Source organism: Rutilus rutilus (genome assembly GCF_951802725.1).
Source record: "Rutilus rutilus genome assembly, chromosome: 9".
NCBI classification, from domain to species: domain Eukaryota; kingdom Metazoa; phylum Chordata; class Actinopteri; order Cypriniformes; family Leuciscidae; genus Rutilus; species Rutilus rutilus.
The window spans coordinates 35893486-35912945 of record NC_140223.1 but is presented as its reverse complement, the minus strand read 5'-3'; the positions used below and the strand labels follow the sequence as shown (position 1 = coordinate 35912945).

The window sequence follows — 19460 nt, the reverse complement described above, 5'->3', positions numbered from 1 at the left end:
GAAAGAAACTCATACAAGTTTGAAACAACTTGAGGGTGAGTAAATGATGACAAAAAAAAATCATTTTCGGGTGAACTATCCCTTTAACTTATGAATATTAATTAGATTTCTTGACGCACTGATGACGCTCTATGATGAACGTCAGCACGTCAAACTTAATATTCATTAGATAAGCGTTTCCACGTGTTTTGTCCTTCTACCTCTTTTAGTTTTACACTTCCGCCGTCCCATGTGTATATTTTCGTTTACTGGGATATAACGATGGCTACTAAACGTCAAAATGGGATCCCTCCCGAGTCCGTTACAACACCAAAGAAAACCAAAACACAGGAAAGCGAGTTTAACGGCGCTGTCTTTAAATCCATGCTGAAGGATTCCTCTAAAGCGATAAAGGGTGAGTGTTTGTCAGATGAAAACATCAAAAATCATGTTAGCTCGATTCGTGTACATTGTTGATCAATAATTTTCTCTAAACGGTAAATATCACGTTACAGTGTTCATCTCCACAGACTTTTATTTTGTTTTCATATTTTATTGTGCATGCGTAGAACTGGTAGCGTTAACGTTAGTAATGAAGTCAAAAATACAAAATAATACGAAATTATTACTTGTATTAACAATGTATTAATTAAATAGTTATCTTTTTATTAATACAAGTATTGCATTCATTGAAACTAATAAAACAAGCAACAGTTTGAAAATGAATGTGCACTCTTTTGATTATTTGCAATAGTTTTGCAATGTAAAAATAAATACCCTGTACATACCCTTGTGTGTGTGTGTGTGTGTGTGTGTTTGTGTGTATAGGTAGATAAGATTAGATGTACATATGTTCATTTATGTCTATATACATCTACATAGACTAGATTATTTGTATGACAGTGTCTAAGAAAAGAAATGTTATCATGGCATATTAACATGTACTTCTGTAATACCATGTAGGTTTGGAAACCTTCATAAAAATGGCGAAGAAACTTCCCTCCGCAGACCTCTATGATGTAGTCGAGGGATACATAAAAATCTCAGTTGAATGTTCAGAGATCTTCGGATTACTGGAGGAAGAAAATATTTCAGAGTCAGAAGTAAGTCATGCATTAGAATTTAGATTTGTTTATCTATTTGTTTTTTTTTAATGATTTATTATTATTATTATGGGGTAACACTTTATTTTGATGGTCCACTTTAGACATCTACTAACTATTATTAATAACTTTGCAACTACATGTCAACTAACTCTCATTAGAGTATTAGTAGACTGTAGTAGAGACTGTTAGGGTTAGTAGAATAAGTTGACATGTAGTTGCAAAGTTACTTATAGTCCCAAAAAGTTTACCATCGAAATAACGTGTTACCATTATTTTTTTTAATTTAACCAGGTTATTGACAGGTACTGTATATTGCTGTGCTCATATTGTAACACTGAATAATGCCTTTTTAATTGATAGTACATGGAACAATATGCAATAAGAAGTATTTTGAACAGTAGTATGCAACACTGTGGTCATAATGACCTTACTATTTTAAACATAATTCAGTAGGTGGCATAATCTCAGAAATAAACACAGACTTTTATTTAATTTAGTAAAAGTGTCTTCGTCTCACATCTCAAATGGAAGGTCAAGTCACATTGTATTGTAGGATAGTAAGGATACAGTTTTAAAATGTTATATACATTTCGGCATTTATAGTAGTTAATCTAGGTATCCCATATGGAATATTTGCATATGCACACTATTCATGCTGCAGACTATGGCTGACAAGCCCCTATGAATTTGTTATGCATGTTGTATGCAGATTTATGAAAGCATGTTTCCATCACGGAATAAAAAAATTAAAAAGTGCGACGTTTTATTTCACAATTTATTTATTTCCCCCTCAAATTTGCAAGTTTACCTCTGAAAATTCAGAGAAAAAAGTCAGAATCGCAAGTTATAAATAAAGTCAGACTTGAAGTTGTGAGATAAAGTCACAATTACCTTTTTTGTGAGTTATAAACCTGCAATTAAAAAAAGATAGTTGCAACTTTTTTGTCAATCTCACAATTGTAACTTTTTTTTTTCTCTTAATTCTGAGTTTATATTTTACAACTTGGAGAAAAAAAAGGCAGGACTGTGAGTTGATATCTCAGAACTTTGACTTTTTTTCTCTCTCAGGAATTCAAGATATAAACTCAAACAAAGTCCGATTTGTGTGATTAAAAACCTGCATTTGGCTTTTTCAAGCTTCCATACAGACTAGCCAACATTAGTTCTTCTCGCTCCACAAAGAAAGCATTGATGATTTGCATCACAATGACGAATTGCATGTACTGTGTTTGGCAGCTGACGCTGATATTTCAGAGTCTGGAGATGATTTTGCTGCGGACGGCCAGTGATCTGTCTCAGCTGAGCATGGTGGGATCCAACATCGTCAGGAAGACTGTCTCCACTCACTTCAAACTTCTGCTCTCCTCTCTACATTCTGACAATCACAGGTATTTCTTACGCAAATGATCATTATTACAAATGAACGATGCATTTATTTCATGATCATCTTTGTAGGACATTATCTTTATTGGTTTTCAGGTACTGATATGCAGTACATGTTACAACAGGCTAAATGAACCACTTTTTGAACCAAACTTTTGCGAATGGACTCAATGTTGTTTTCTTTTCCGACAGGTTTGTCCGTCAGTGTCTGTGTTTGCTGTCCGCTCTGGTGTCTCAGGGTGCGGAGGCTGCGCGGGAGATCTTCAGTCTAATGCAGTTCAGCAAAGGTCTCACTAACCTCGCTCAGAGAAGAGACAAAACAGTAAGTGCTTCACAAACTGCAAACTTTACATTTTCATTCATTCGTTTAGCAGACGCTTTTATCTAAAGCGTCTTACAAATGCACTTTCAGGACCAAAATAAGACCCTCTTTACTTGATACTCACACTTAAAGGGGTCATATAATAAGCTAATATGATTCTTTAGGGTCTAAATTAAAAGTTTGTAATATACTTCAATTAAAAATTCTCATTAGTATTGTAAGAAAACACTCATTTTACCTGGTCAAAAACAGCTCTGTTTTCAGCACGCCGTTTAAGTGCATGTGTCTTTAAATGATAATGAGCTCTGCTCACCCCGCCCCTCTGTTCTGTGCGTACTGCATACACAGTTTTAATAACACAATAACTATAACGCGTTGTTCATTATAAACGTGGGATTTATGAATTATTGAGAACGTCGTACATAGAAAACATGCCGTAATGTACCCTGAGTGTAAACAGCTGCATTCATCGTGAAGCGTGCAGCAAGCGATTTGCAAAGATGAATATAAAGATTAATATAAAGGTTAATAAAACGTTACACTCACTTCAGTTATTCTGGAGGTGCAGCAGGAACACGAATAGTTGGTACCGATCCTTTTCTCAGGAGCAGCTTCTTAGCAAAACCAGCTTTATAACGTTACTGACCCTCGTTTGTAAAGCAGTCTGGTGTGTGAAATGATTCGCGCAAACATGAAAGCATTGACGTTGATCGTGGGGAATATTCCCTTCGAAAACAAAACTCAGCCACTGCGTCTTCAGCGGTTCGGATTTAGGAACAACAACATGACTGCTGTGTTCCTTATTGCACCCAAGAACAGAACACCACAATCGCTTAGACGCCATTCTGCTCATAGACAGTGCTCCAGCGTATCAACAATGACGCGCGGACTATGATGACAGACAGCTCGCTCACGAGCGAGGGCGGGTCTGTGTTGAAACGCTGCTGTCAATCAACAATCGTGGGAGGGGCTCCGACCGTGTGACGTCACACGGTCGAACGGCTTGATTTGAGACAGGGGAAAACGTATAAGAAGATTAAAAAAAAACACTGGATGGATTTTTATCATTATATGATGGTTGTGTACAGGCACTGCCAACACACATTTCAGTACAATCAACTTGTAAAAGTGCATGTACCATTATATGACCCCTTTAAGTCAATTAATTAACCTTTAAAGACATATAAACATACATTGCAATACATATACATATGCATATACATTAAATACACACATATATTCAATTAAAACATTGACAGGCTGTGATAAAAACACTCCCTATTAGATTTTTTAATGTCAAAATGTATTTATATAGCATTTGTTCATAATACACATGGTTTTAAAGCGGCTTTACTGAAAGTCATGATATTAATATTTATAACAAGTTAATATTCTCACGCCTTATAATCATATTTAGCAGATTAGAGCTGGGTTTACATATATTTTACATTTTGCAATGATACAAGCAATCAAGCAGTTGAGATTTGCTATATATTATATATTGCTTTACGTAAAAGTGCTGTATGTATGTGGATAATGTTGGACATATTTATATATTCTAATTTATATAAAGAGCTAGGCAATAATATAGTTGCATGTGGCTACAAAAATGCAAAATCAGGCAGTTGAGATTCACTTTACATATAGTATACTGTATTTATGTGAATAAAGCTATATATAGAGAGCTTTGCGATAATACAGTTTCATTTTTGTGATAACATAAACAATCATACAAATGAGATTTGCTATAATATATTTAGGGATGCACCCATATGAACATTTTGGCCGATACCGATAACCGATAATTCTTTATATTTGAAAGCCGATAACCGATATATTGGCCGATAAACCTTAATCCAAATTTTTATATAATTTTTGAGAGCCTGATTACAAAATCAAGTCTCACCATTAAAAGCCATGTCCCAAACACACAATTATAATGTTCTCTTTATTATTTTATGTATCCGATATACACTGGACTTGCGCTGCACATGTTGCACTGAACTATATTTTCCTTTTTTGAAGTGATTTCAATCATATTTCAAGCAATTAAAGCCATCATGATGAACGCAGTGCGCATCTGAAGTGTCTCAGCTGAAGGAAATAATACATTATTTATCGGCTTTAATATATCGGGCCGATAACGTGAAAAACTTTTCGGCTTTTTTTTTATATATAAAAATATATATCGGCCGATACCGATATGGTGGCCGATATATTGTGCATACCTAAATATATTACTATATTATAGTATATATTGCTGTGCATGAGTATACTGTATGTATGCAAGTAAACAGAATGTACAATCAATCCAACTTTTAATATCTCTCGCTGATAATATAGTTAAACATTTTAGACTATGTTCCAATCAAGCAGTTGAGATTTGCTGAATAGTACAGTACTTACCACTTAACATGAGTGTACTGTAGGTAAGGTTGGATATACTTATAGTAGTTGTGTAATTAGCTTTTTCATGCAGTGGTAATACTTGTGTTATTTTTCCAGGGAAAGCCAGATGTTAGAATGGCTTACATTCAGTTTGTCCTTTCATTCCTGATGTCTGGAGACAACACAACTATTGGCCAGATATTGGACACTAAAGGTATCAGTGACTGAATCTGTGTGCGTTATTCATTTAGCTTTTGAGTTGTCTTAAAATAAAACAAATTCTGCTTCTCTTTAGATTTCTTGTCTGAAATCTTGACCAATGGACTTATAGAGGATAGAATATCCATTGTAAACCTGATTCTATCCACCCTGCAAACCAGAGTAAGAGCCTCCCTCATGAATGCCATTTACCAATGTGAGATGCTGTGTATAACTGTGCTATATTTGTCCATAGGTTGTGCAGAATAAGACCATCACGAAAACTCAGAAAGTGCGTTTCTTCAGTGCTTCTGTACTGAGGCAGATAGCCTCCCTCTATAAGTGGAACGGGATTGTGGATGTCAGCATGGATGAGAAAGAGGTACACACTTGGAGATTTGGACACACTTGCACTCAGTGACACCATCTCTGACATTTTAGTCAGTATGTTTATGTCTCTATAGATACAGTCTGCAACACGTCAGATACTTGGGGCGTGAAATCCAATCCTGCTTAAAATACCAATCCATTCATTTCTAGGTTTACAATTATCCAATAGATTTGACCATTGGCGTCGGAAGAAAAAAAAAAGTGGGTGGGTCCTCCCCCAGAAAAATGTTACTGGAGTAAATACCATTTCATTCTGGTGCCTTTTAATTAAACAAGTAAACTAAACTCCACTTAACGTCGGGCGGTTCTTCAGAATCAGAATCAGAATCAGAAAGAGCTTTATTGCCAAGTATGCTTGCGCATACGAGGAATTTGTCTTGGTGACAGTAGCTTCCAGTACACATACAATATAAAGTGACAAGACAAGTAACATAGGTATAAATAAAAAATAGAAAAAATAAAAATAAATAAATAAATAAATAAATAAAATAAAATAAATAAATAAATAAAAAGATTATAAATTATAAATATATATAAAGTTATAAGGTGCTATGTCTGAGGGAAGTATTGCACATGTTTGTTCCACAGTAGCGGAACATTTAAGTGTTCATGAGGTAGATGGCCTGGGGAAAGAAACTTTTCCTATGTCTGGTTGTTTTTGTGCTCGGTGCTCTGTAGCGTCGACCAGACGGTAACAGTTCAAACAGAAAGTGTGCTGGGTGTGACGGGTCCAGAGTGATTTTGCGAGCCCTTTTACTCACTCTGGATGAGTGCAGTACTTTGAGTGTGGGAAGGGTAGTGCCAGTGATTCGCTCAGCAGTCCGAACTATCCGCTGTAGTCTACGGAGGTCGGTTTTGGTAGCAGAGCCGAACCAGACGGTGATGGAAGTGCAAAGGATGGACTGGATGACAGCTGAGTAGAACTGTACGAGCAGCTCCTGTGGCAGGTTGAATGCCTCCACGTCGTGCATTAAATGCACAGCTATCCGTGGATTATCCCCCTAATATGGTAATTTGCCAGCAATGACAACTTAAAGCTGTTATTGATGTTTGCAACGCAATATTTGACTGGAAAGGTACAACGGGCGGTTACTTTCGTCAGTTGCGGCTCGTTGAGAAATATAATGTAGCGATTCAGCGGAAATGGAGTTTAATTTATTAATTTTAATTAAAAAAAATATTTAATTTAATTCCTCAAGTGGAATGGATTTGACTGACGACGCTCTGAAAAGCGAACAGACAAATGCGCTGAATTAGAGACGGTAAAAATGAGTGGGTATAATATCATTGATCTTAAAAAGTGGGTGGGTCCGGTCCCACCCATATACAATGGTTCCAACGCCCATGGATTTGACTGTTATAGAAGGGTAAATATGACTCATTTTAATTACTTTATAATATTTTATAGGGATGCAAGGATACCATTTTTTCAGAATCGATCCAATCGGATACCAAAAATTCTGTGTATCGACCGATACCGATCCGATACCAGCGCAGTTTTTTTTTTATCAAGTAGAATTTCTATAACTCTGTGTGTTGAACTGATAATCACTCTTTTGTGTGTTGAACACAATCTACTTAATACAGACAACTTCATTATAAAGAAAAACAACAAATCAAAAAAATAAATGAGCATAATCTATGACAAAAATGCTATTATAAACTAGATTAGTGGATAATTCAGCAGTAAAATATAGTCTAGAAAAATCACAAGTGCACAATAATTGTATAAAATCTGAACATTTAGTGAAAAAAACATTTAATGGGGAACAAATAAGAGACAATAAGTGTAGCACTAAATCTGGTAAAACATTACACGTTGCTCTTTGTATTGTTGTAAAATACATTCATGAAAACCAAGATAACAAAAATCAAAAAGATCAATTATTTTAAATATAGCCTACTATAAAATGAAGAAATTGTTTAAATGTGTATGAATATTTTAAATCACAGCTGTTCAGCAGATGATAGCTAGGACAGAACAAGAAAGGCTATTAATAATCTTTCATTGCGCAAAAGTATTATGATATGAAAGACTCCAATACAGTGCGGCACAAAGGGCTTATGCGCATCCAGTGCGCAGAATGATGCGCTTGAAGCAAGTCAGCTTCGAGTCCGCATTAGTAGTGGGAAGTTCGGATCATTTTACTGACTTGGATCTTTGATTCTCGTTCATCAAAATGAACGAATCTTTTTTCAAGTCATTTCGTTCATTTCATTTTCATGAATGTATTTAAAATGTTACATGTTAGCCAAATTCCCCAAACACATAAAATGTTGATCGCATTTAGAATAAGAAAAAATTTGCAATGCAAGGAAAAGGCCAAATTATGAGAAACAGAAACGATTAATTAATTTATCTGGGTCTTCAGGCTATGCAGTCTGTTAGTTTACCTCATCTCCTGATCTGAGCCGTTCGTTCATCCCGTGACATCCTCATAAACTGAGCTATGCAGTCTGTAGTACCGGACACAGAATTGATTAGTTCATGTTTCGAGTCTATCGACTTCAGGTTCGAGTCATTCGTTCATCACGTGACAGCACCATATAGGCTGAGCTATGCAGTCGGTACCGGATACAAAGTTGATTAGTTCATCTTTTGAGTCTGAAGACTCGAGAGATGAACTAACAATTTCTCTTTCCGGTACGGACAGCATAGCCTCTATGGGACTGACAGGAAGAACGAAAGACTCGGACCTGAACCCGAAGACTTGAGAGATGAACTAATCATTTCTGTTTCCTGTACAGAACTCATAGGATGTTGCGCATGCGCGGTCAACACAAAATGAACAAATCACTCTCTGAGACAACTCTGTAGTCCCGAGTCATATTAAAGATTCATTCAAAATGAACAAATCGTTCATGACCGACCCATCACTAGTCCGCATTGAAAAGTTCAAAGCACAAAGGAAAGACATATTGATGCGTAGTGTATTATACAGTATCTATTTATGCAATAGTTTATTGAGCCTTTTCTTTTAACAGTATAGCAAGATAAAGTCCTTTTATTCGAAACCATAGACCTTTATCGACAGATCAAGTATTATAATAGTAACACTGAATCATCTTAGAGAGAGTTTCACCGTGTTGACTGCGTAACCGAGCTCGACGCGCTGTTTGATGCTGAATGAAGAATGATTGACAGCCGCAGCTGAGGGAAACGTTTACGTGATCTTTCATTTTATGACTTAAATATTCATTTCTACCTCACATTATACTATAGAATGGCTTCACTTATAATATAGTGCATGAAAACTTTATGGTGCTTTATGATGTTTTTGTGCCTTTTGTGGGGCTTAAACAATAACACAGAATAGTATACGCACAATATCGGATTTGGATCGGCCTCGTCTGACCGATAGCCGGTCCGGCCAAGAATGGGAGTATCGGAGCCGATACCGATACTGAGTATCGGATCAGCACATCCCTAATATTTGATTGCTTAATCTGAACCACACGTCTGTAAAGGTGGTCTCCTAAAAGTGGTTTAGGATTGTTGGAGTTTTCCCTCTTTTGCATCTGGATTTTAAATCGCTAATTCGAAGCAAAAGTAAAATGCGCACACACGAACCGTTATGAATGCCCATGCGGCCGCTTCGAATTAGAGCCAATTCAGGGGCGGCAATTGCTTAAATGGTGGATTCATACTTAATGAAAAAAAACCCCACAACAACTAGAAAAACACAACTAATCCTTTGCAGGTTCCCTATTAGCATTAGCATTATCAAACTCGAACTGATGGATAACGAGAAGTCTCGTCCTACATTTCCCACTGAATGTTCTGTTTTGCTCAGAAAGCCGTTACATTACAAATGTGTAATACATTGCCAATGGCTTTTCCTATTGTATTGTCTTTAATTTTAAGTATCCATAATTAACATCTTTTGTAAACAGAAGGATGACGAGGCTGGGAAACGTATAGTGAGGGAGCTGGTGCATAACTTCCTGCTGGACATATGCTGCTCTCGCAAACATGGGATCAGTTTTCATGACCCGAGCCTGGGCACCGCTGGAAGGTGAGTCCTGGAGATGCTCATGTTGGCATTCTTGCAGCTGCAATTTATTTCTTAGTTTATTTAACAGGGTCAATGGGTAGTCCTCGACTGCCCCAGAATTAGGAAAGGAAAATCAGAAAATAATTTCTGTAACTAACAGAAGTTTATGAATCTTACACGTTTTGTTCATGATAATCTTCACTAATATACACAACTTTTGAAGCCTAAATACAATTGGCAGGAGTAAAAAGGTAAATCTACATCACATGACCTCACCATCACTAAGCTTCTGACAAGTCTTTCAGTATTCATCTAAGAACAATTTCCCTGAAAATTCAAGTTATAATAATTTGCAGCAGTGTGATTATGAGTTATTATGTGAGTAGATGAGATTATCTGATTGGCGTGAAGACGTTTAATGTCCTTTATAACCTCTATAGTCCCATTTAGCCACTTGTTAGCAAGTAAAAAGCTTTACAGAAATCACAAGGATGTATTACCGATGTATTTAATGCCATAGAATAACATGCATAAAACACTGTCCCAGTAAAATATGACAATACCAGCACAAACGCTTCAAAAAAATCTCCCCAGTGAAATAGAAACGATAGACTGTGCCCAAAACACTCTTCATCTTCCTTGTCCTTGTATCCCCAGAGCCGGAAACATCGTTCTTCTGCAGTTCCTGGTGGGGCTGAAGCAGGCGACGGAGGACGAGATGGTGGCGGAGCTGGTTGTTAGTGTTCTGAAGGGCAGTCCTGATATACTGACCAGATACTTCAAAGAAACCCAGTTCTCGTTCTCTCCACGAATCGCCAAAGCCTGGCAGGACAACATCACTCTGCTCAAGAAAGTGAGTGAAACTATGTCCTTTGGTTGCTTTATGTCATGTGGTGCAGTGCTTTCATTTCATGTAACAACGGGGAAAATGCACCTCTTGATTATGTCGTACATTCTTTTGCATTAACGGGTCTTACAGATGCCACTTACTCAAGGTTTGATGTTGTTACAGATCTATGAGGCTCAGCCGGAGGTGTCCAAGGCTTTCCAGACCAGTGAGATGATTCCTTTACCTCGTCTGCTGTCAATGGTGTTGGTCACGTCTTTCCCTTCAGTCTGCAATAAAGTCTTCTTCACTCAAGGCCTCAATGTAAGTGGTTGATTTAACCAATCACATCATCAGAAGTTGTGATGCGTAGTATATTTTTGGCTATTCCGTTATTAGGCAGTTATTAAAGGGATAGTTCACCCAAAAATGAAAATTTCTGCCATTAATTACTCGTTACAAACCCGTAAGACTTTCGTTCATCTTCGGAACACGAATGAAGATCTTTTTAGTAAAATCTGAGAGCTTTCTGTCCCTCCAAAATGACATATTTAAACGTTTCTTTCCTTGAAAAAACATTCGTTATGCCTTAAAATAGCTTGAATGTAACCCGACACCCTTGCCACATTTAGTACACGCGGTTCTATGAATATGCAAATGAGCCCCGCCTCCACTCACTCACACCAGCTCAGAGATCCACTCGTTGACGATCACACGTTGATCTGATTGGTTACAAGGTAGTTTGTGACGTCAGAAACACCAGCGATTTCAACCCGTGTTTTTGAGACTGTCTTTGGTTCACTGCAGTTTTAAGGAGAAAATACTCAGCTATGGTGTCGACTGATGAATTTACACATGGTTTGTCTTAAAGCACATTAAAAACACCACATAGACACATAAACAACACTAAAAAGCTTGATTTTCTTTTTTTTTTATGTCATCTTAAAATGATCTGAGACATTTCTTCTTCCTCTAATAGATGCATAACTTGGTGGTCCAGCACACAACACTTTCCCTCCTGGTGTTTATTCTCAAGCGAGCTCAGAAGAACATTGAGCTCTGCCTGGACAAAACCGCCTGGGAGAGTTCAGACGTTCACAGCGCTGCCGCGATGGAGGAGTTCGTGCAGCTTTACAGAGAGGCGCTCAGCAAGGTGAGGACGATGGGAAAACAACGGGAATGAAAGGGTTTAAACCGAGGGAATAAAGAAACAATCAGTATTTATCCTTTTATTGCCACAGATTCTACCGGACATGATGTGTGTTGTTTCCAACTGGCAGTCGCTCTCAAAAGAGAAAGAAGATGTTGCAAAGACGAAGAACACGGAACAAAAACAGACCAAAGAACACCGTAATAATCTTTTTTTTTGTTGTATCTATACACTTGCTGTGGTTGTTTCACACACTATAAAGATGAAGTGTTTTTCCTCAATCAGCGCGGCAGGACGATGCACAGCTCATTCTGGTGAAAGCTCTTCTGCTCCAGGTGATGTGTTTGTACCAGCGGGTCGTGCCTCACCTTGTCAGCCAGAGCAAATTCGATTTCAGCAAACTCCTGAAAGGTACACTTGAGAACAGGTATAGTGCAGTTAGCTTCTAACCTGCCGTGGGAGGAGGAAGTGACTTATTGAGATGTTTGCAGGCATTGTGACGGAGAGGGGAGTGAAACAGGAAGTTCCTCCAGTTCTCCAGTATCAGATTCTTCAACTGGCTCTTGAACTTCCTGCAAGCAAATTCTCCTGGTTCCGCGTTCAGGTGAAAACCTTTATTCCTGGATGCAGCGTTTGCATCTTAGCTTTATAAGTCACATTATTCAGGATTACGTGACCATATGTCTTTTCAACAGTTGCTGATGTTTTTCAGATTATGTGTTTGGTTTTTCGTGAGTTGAAGATTTTCTTGTTTTTTTTATCCGGCACAGGAACTAGCAGATCCAGATCAAGAAAAAGGAGAGAAATCCGTCTTCTATTTGTTGCTTAAGATGTTTGTAAGTAGTAACAGTAGCTACTTGAAGACCTCCACCAGGATGCTGGTCCTAAAGGTGAGTTCAGCTGCACCCAACAACAGAAGAAGACCTTTGATCATTGCTTGACAAAAAATATATAGAATTGTAGATCATTTCATCCCAAAAAAGTGTTTAAAATGTCAAAAACAAAATTATGGTGTTTAAAAGAAACTTATTATTCTGTATGATCGTATTTTGTCAAACAGGCCGCATCGCTTCTGGTTCTTCTGTTTTGTATGTGCTTCGTTAAATATAGAGATGTTTTACTCGAGACGCCTTCAAGGACACGAGCAAAGATGAGTGTAACAGATGTCCGTCACATATGCAGATTGATGCCTAAAAGTTTTTTATTTTTCTTCTCACTAACATTTCGATGATTAAATTGAATAAAACTCCAACAATAAAAAGAACTAGTTAAGTTGATTACCTTAAAAGTCCATCGATACTTTTTCCAGCAAGAAAGCGGATACAATCAGACCCGTTTTCCTGTTTGTTCATGTGACGTTCGGTATAAAGTCTGTTATTTGGAATGTTATACTCAGATCGACTATTTATATAATTAATCATGTCACCATGATGAATGATAACAAGTTTTAAAACGACAGAAACGTTTTATTATTCATAAAAATATATTTTACAATTTATTATATTAAGTATAGGTAATAGTTCCACAAAAAAAATTATAAATTCGGTAACACTTTACAATAAGGTCCCATTTGTTAACATTAGTAGTAAATGGGTTGCTCCAGTTGTAGATCCACTTGAGCTTGGTTCGGCACGGCACGATTACAAACCGTTCTCTGCCCGGATTTCTCAGCACATGTGGCTGACCGTGGCGAACAGTGCTGATAGGATGCGTGTTGTGACGTCGCTTGGATGGGTCACTTGTCTGTTGCTGGCCAAGCGTGCTAATTAAGCGAAGTAAACACTCAACTTAACAATAAATTGTTTGTGGAAAATGACACCATCTCCGTACCGAATCGGCAGGATAGGGAACGGTTAAGCAATAAGAACGGTTCGGCCCGACGGTGGAAAAGCAGCTTTAGTGTGTTCCACAGAAAAACAATCCAGCACATATGTTCGGAATGACATTAGGGTGAAGAAATGATGGAATTTTCTTCTTTGGCTTAACTTAAAGTCCTCCTGTAGTCAATAATTTTATCCCTTAAAACTCATCTTTGATCACCAAAATGACATATTTTAAACGTTTTTTCCTTCAAAAAAATAAATAAAAATCTTCATGCGTTAAAATAGCTTGATTGTAACTCTACACCCTTGCCTCATTTAGTATACGTGGTTCTATGAATATGCAAATGAGCCCCACCTCCACTCACTCACTCCAGCTCAGAGATCCACTCGTTGACGATCACACGTTGATCTGATTGGTTACAAGGTAGTTTGTGACGTCAGAAACACTCACTCCAGCTCAGACATCAGAAACACCAGCGATTTCAAACCGTGTTTTTGAGACTGTCTTTGGTTCACTGCTAGCCTGACTTCGTCATACTCATATTCTAGTCAGAATATGAGTCTGATACTGCTCCATAGGGCTGTGATTATGGGGCGTGTCTCAACTGAACCAAAAAAAAAAAAAAACCTGCACTCAATTGGATAGACCTACAACCAATCAGAGCAACGGAGTAAATGACGCATGTTCTTCATTCATATTTTCAACCAACAAAATGTCGCGGCTCTCTGTTCCTCTTTTAAAATGAATGCGCTGTGGATATCTTCTATAACAGACGCGATGGCGGAATCTACACATGATGTTTCATAAACAAAGTTCGGGAGGAGCACGTACAAATAATCAATCCAATATCAACTTGTCATCAAACAATACCATGTCTAACGTTACCCTATATCAGCATGAGGAAGCATATTCACTCTGTCAACTTACCTAACACTCCTTGACAGTTTTTCAGCATCCCTCCACCACCCCGAATCCTCTCTCCCGAATCCACTCTTGTCTTGGCTTGTTCTCTCACAACCAGGAATACCGGGGGGAATATGGCTACCGAGCCCACAGCCCTCTCCTCGGACAGCACGTCATATACGCATCTGACTTATTTGTGTGAACTCGTGAAATCTAAAATACGCATTTATTCTATCTGACTTATTTGTAAGTGTGAACTCGTGAAATCTCAATTCTCCAGCGGCAGTCTTCTTTGTTGTAAACTAATTCAAATCAAGCGCTCTTTGGTGACGTGGGTGATTACGTAACCGCAGATCATCTGTCCATCATCGATTAAAGCCCGCCCTGGCAATTTGATTGGCCCGGCCTTCTGGGAGCCGAGCATAATTACTCCTCAACGGATCGAGTCCAGACCGAACTTCCCGACCAAAAAATGTTGTGGGCGGGGTTCGGGCTGGCACCCAGGCTAGTTCACTGCAGTTTTAAAGAGAAAATACTCAGCAATGGTGTCGACTTAACCTATTTGTCTCAAAACCTATTAAAAACACCACATAGATTTAAAGCTGGATTTAAATGGTCCTCTGGGTGCTGATTTGTCCTCTGCTTTCAGGTGTTGAGGGACAGCGGTGTGTTTGAGCACACGTGGAAGGAGCTGGAGTTATGGCTGGACCGTCTGGCACGTTTGGACCCATCCCAGCAGGAGGCCGTTGTTCAGTTTTTAGACCATGTACTACATTCTGACCACTTTTACTGGCCTTTTTATATAACCGTGTCAGTGTTATGAATGATCAAAAGTTGATATTTTGTCATTTAATACCTGAGTGACTATTTTGGGAAGGACTGTATAATCAAATACATAGTTCATTTTGAAGTGATGTTGACTTTAAAGTGTTGAAAAATTAATAATTGATTTTAGAGTTTTGAAAAATCCTAATAACAAAGTAACAGTAAAGACACTTTTATGCACTGGTCAATGTTTAGATTTTCCATCATATGTCTTCTTTCAGACTTTTCGGATGAAAGTGTACAAAAAGCATTTGTTTTATTACGTTTTAACTATTTGTGTCTAGATTTTAATTGCAATAAATAGGGGTGAGTTCTTGATTGGGACTCTTTTTGACTGGGAAAATGTGTCCCAATCAACCTGAACTCACCCGTGTCTTTAAAGGCTGTTTTCTCTAAATGAGTTTTTTTCTCTGAACTTGTAATACAAAACACTTGTTTTAATGTACCGGGATTAATCAACTGGGGAAGTTTGGTTTTATCTATTAGTTAAAAACGTTACCCAATTCATATCCATGTTATACTCTGATCAACTGTTTATATAATCCCGTCACCATTACGAATGATTTGAAGTTGATGTTTTGTGTTGGCAGGTTCTGATGCGCGTGGTGTGTGACCCACACGTGTACACTGAGAAAGCAGCGAGTGCGGTCCAGGAGGCAGCGTTCCTGCAGGCCAATCTGAGCGGCCAGGAGGGAGACGAAGCCAGCATCCCCATATCACACATCGACGGTTAGCATTGCACACATTTTACAGATGTTTCTGCAATCTCAGGTCATGCTGGCACTGGTAGGGATGTTAATATGGATTTATCTGGGTTGTTTAACCTTGTTTAATTTTGACTCAGAATATTTTTTTGGGACATTTAAAAAAAACAATTTGTGTTCATCGGAGGGTCCAAGACCCCAGGACTTTTGTCGCACTTGAACCACGAATACACACACACACACACACACACACACACACACACAAATGTAATGGATTCGAGGAGTTTTGAGGTAAAAAAAAATAAATAAAAAAATCCTTCCCTCGCGGGTCAATTTGACCCCCTATAGGAATGAATGGAATGCGAGGAATGTTTCAGTACACATAGAAAACCCTAAAAATGCTACAAATTAAAACTAAAAATTATTAAACTTTACCAAAAATGATTTTATAATGTCTACATGTGTATCTGAATGCATACTGAAGTTAACTGACTTTAGGATCCAGCGGAACAGCTCATTTGCCCCAAATAGTGCTATAAGGCCATCTAGTGGCAAGAGTCATGAAACATCATGTTATACCATTTTATTTTCCACAAGAGGTCGGCAAAGACAAAGAAATAAAAGGGTCATGCATGAAATTGTGAGTTATTTTCAATTTAATTTCAAAGAATGTGAGGAATGTGCTTAAATTACTTTTAATTGAGGTAAATTTAAAAAAAATATATTATCAAAAAAATAAAGAAAAAAAAAGTATAATTTTAGGGCTTCGGGTCATTTTGACCCCGCAAGGGAAGGATTTGTTCCAGGATGCGAGGGAAGGATGAGGGTTATACATGTGTTTTACTCTGTGTTTTAGATGTGCTCGACATGGTTGATGTTATAGTGGAGGGCAGCGAAGGGGACGTGGAAGAGATCGGACCGTCCTTCACCGAAGACATCATCCTCCAGACGTTCCCGTTTAGCGCCATTGTACCAGCTGTGCTAGAGGCTCGCAACAAACTGCCGGAGAGTTTTAAAGATGGGAAAGGTAACTTCTTGAGTGTTGAAGATCAGGGTAAAGTGTTCTTACTTTGTCTTCTGAGAAACATAAGTAAACGTAAGTATGTTCTGTAGCTTCTGAAAAGGCAGTACGAAGTGGAAAAATATGATCTTGATTTAAAATGTACTCGCCTTCATCCTGTTCAAAAGTTTTCACCCCCGGCTCTTAATGCATCATGTTTCCACTAGCTCATGTAGGTAATGCTCTGTCTGTTGTACAGGTGTGGTGTACGAGTACATGGCATCAGTCCTGTGTGATGTCCTGCACTGTCAGAGGGACCCGCTGGCTCTGTGTCTGACCCTCCAGCACTACGATGAAGAGCTCAACTCGTCAGAGTCTTCATCACCTCCTCACGCCTCCGTCCTCACCTTCTACCAATACTACTCACAATGGCTCCCCAAAAACACACGCAAGACACTGGTTGGTTCAGTACAACTCATCTTCTTTTGCTGCTTCTTCCTTTGAGTGTATGGAAGCTTATAAAACCGGACATAGGAAAAGTTATGAAATTTGGCACACAGATGGAGGACAGTCTGTTATCATAGCGGATTTGCTGCCTCTGGTCTTGATAGATTCCTTGGTTCACGCTGAAAACAGTTATGCCATAAATTTGAAAAACTACTTGAACTTTAACTACATGAACCTCGACTTTTGGTCCAATTTTCACTAAATATGACTAAATATGATGTTGGTTAGTAGGTAACACTTTAGTTTAGGGTCCAATTGTCACTATTAACTATTCACCTAGAAATATGCATGCTAATAAGCAACTAATAATATACTAATGTTGTGAAATGGACTATTATTGTAAAGTGTTACTTTTTCAAATTTAGGTAAATTATATAAATGACTGTGTGGAGTTTCAAAGCTCATTCTTTCCTGATGTACTTGTCAATCTTTCTCCCAGTTCACGACTGAAGACTTCAGTGAGGATCGATCTTACGCTGGTTTCACCGCTCTGCTGAAGGCCATCTATAGTGAAGGAGCAGAAGCTTTCCTACGGGACTCTTTTGAGGAGGCAGTGCAGGACGCTCTGACCTCTCTGGATGTGTCCCAATTCCCAGTGGCTGTCAATCAAGTGCTTCTCTACCTCAGACACTTCGTCGTCACTTTCAATTCGGTATTGAGCCATTCTAATATATATATATGAGCGGTTTCTGTATGTGAACTAAAAACTGGGCAAACAGTGTCCAGTTCAAGGTATTAAAAGGATAATTTACACAAAAAAGAAGATTCTGGCATGATTTACTCACCCTCATGTTGTTACAAACCACGACTTTCTTCTGTGGAACATAAAAACATATTTTAAAGAATGTTTGTAACCAAACCATTTTGCTGAGCATTGGCTTCCCATTGTATGGTAAAACAACCCCAGATATTTCTCAAAATAATGTATGTTCCACATAAGAAAGTAATGAACAACACCTCAAGGTGAGTAAATGGTGACAGAATTTTCATTGTCCCTTTAAAGTTTCAGAAAACTATACTAACATTTAAGTGAACCATTTTCTTAAGTATGTTTCATATAAGCTAGTAAAAAAAGCAATGAATCCCTGAAAATACACTACCAGACAAAATATTTGTCACTGTTTTTGAAACAAATCTCTCATGCTCACCTAAACAGTAATAATGAGAAATATTATTACAATTTAAAAGAACTGTTTTGTATTTGAATGCATTTTAAAATGTAATTTATTCCCGTGATCATCAAAGCTGAATTTTCAGCATCATTACTCCAGTCTTCACTGTCACATGATCCTTCAGAAATCATTCTGATATGATGATTAGCTGCTCAGTTATTATTGCTGCTTATAATTGTTAAAATATTGAAATATTAGCTTAAAATCTCGGGGTTCTGAAGGGTTTGTCTGAGGAAAGGACAGATTGTAAGTGCGTGTCGTGAATGACATGTGACTGTGTTTGCCCGCAGCTCCCCAAGGAGACGGCAGCAGAGGTGTTGTGTCGTCTGATGGCTGTGCTGAACTCTCTCCTCCTCAAACTGCTGAGCTCAGAAACACAACAGCCCACACAACCCGAGCCCGCGGGACAGCAGGACGAGGGAGACCTGTTTTTGGACACAAACCATGTACCCGCGCAGAACATTGATAAGAAACAGGTAGCCAGCCTTTAGTTTTAGTTTAGGGGGAGGGAGGGAGGGAGGGAGGGAGGGGGGAATTAATTAAAATAAATGCGATCGCATATTGCTTAGTATGGTTATCAAATCGCAAAGGCTGTGATTTAAATAAATATAAGCGCTGCGTGTTTCAGAGTGAAGCGAACATGTTCATTTACTTGTGACAGAAGAGAAGCTTTAAAAGGGCGCCTTGTGGTTTTTATAACATTATTATGTTATTATGAAAGATTTTATATAACTGTTGTTGTTATTAGTATTATTGTTATCGTTATTTATTTATTTTAGATTTTTTTG

At 38.1% G+C, this 19460-nt stretch overlaps 1 protein-coding gene across 3 annotated transcripts in view; it reads left to right on the top strand.

Annotated features, from left to right (window-relative positions):
* Window positions 1-161: 161 nt before the first annotated feature.
* Window positions 162-19460, top strand: part of urb1 (URB1 ribosome biogenesis homolog) — a 55165-nt gene continuing 35866 nt past the window's right edge. For all 3 annotated transcript variants that reach the window (XM_084418120.1, XM_084418121.1, XM_084418119.1), the window contains exons 1-21: window positions 162-394; window positions 943-1082; window positions 2322-2473; window positions 2661-2790; window positions 5296-5392; window positions 5474-5559; window positions 5633-5758; window positions 9661-9782; window positions 10419-10614; window positions 10774-10911; window positions 11567-11740; window positions 11829-11937; window positions 12023-12148; window positions 12229-12341; window positions 12508-12627; window positions 15114-15230; window positions 15880-16018; window positions 16850-17020; window positions 17253-17452; window positions 17940-18152; window positions 18963-19148. In XM_084418120.1, the coding sequence (XP_084274246.1) occupies window positions 262-394; window positions 943-1082; window positions 2322-2473; window positions 2661-2790; window positions 5296-5392; window positions 5474-5559; window positions 5633-5758; window positions 9661-9782; window positions 10419-10614; window positions 10774-10911; window positions 11567-11740; window positions 11829-11937; window positions 12023-12148; window positions 12229-12341; window positions 12508-12627; window positions 15114-15230; window positions 15880-16018; window positions 16850-17020; window positions 17253-17452; window positions 17940-18152; window positions 18963-19148 (2988 nt within the window). In that variant the 5' untranslated portion in view covers window positions 162-261. The remainder of the gene's footprint in view (window positions 395-942; window positions 1083-2321; window positions 2474-2660; window positions 2791-5295; window positions 5393-5473; window positions 5560-5632; window positions 5759-9660; window positions 9783-10418; window positions 10615-10773; window positions 10912-11566; window positions 11741-11828; window positions 11938-12022; window positions 12149-12228; window positions 12342-12507; window positions 12628-15113; window positions 15231-15879; window positions 16019-16849; window positions 17021-17252; window positions 17453-17939; window positions 18153-18962; window positions 19149-19460) is intronic.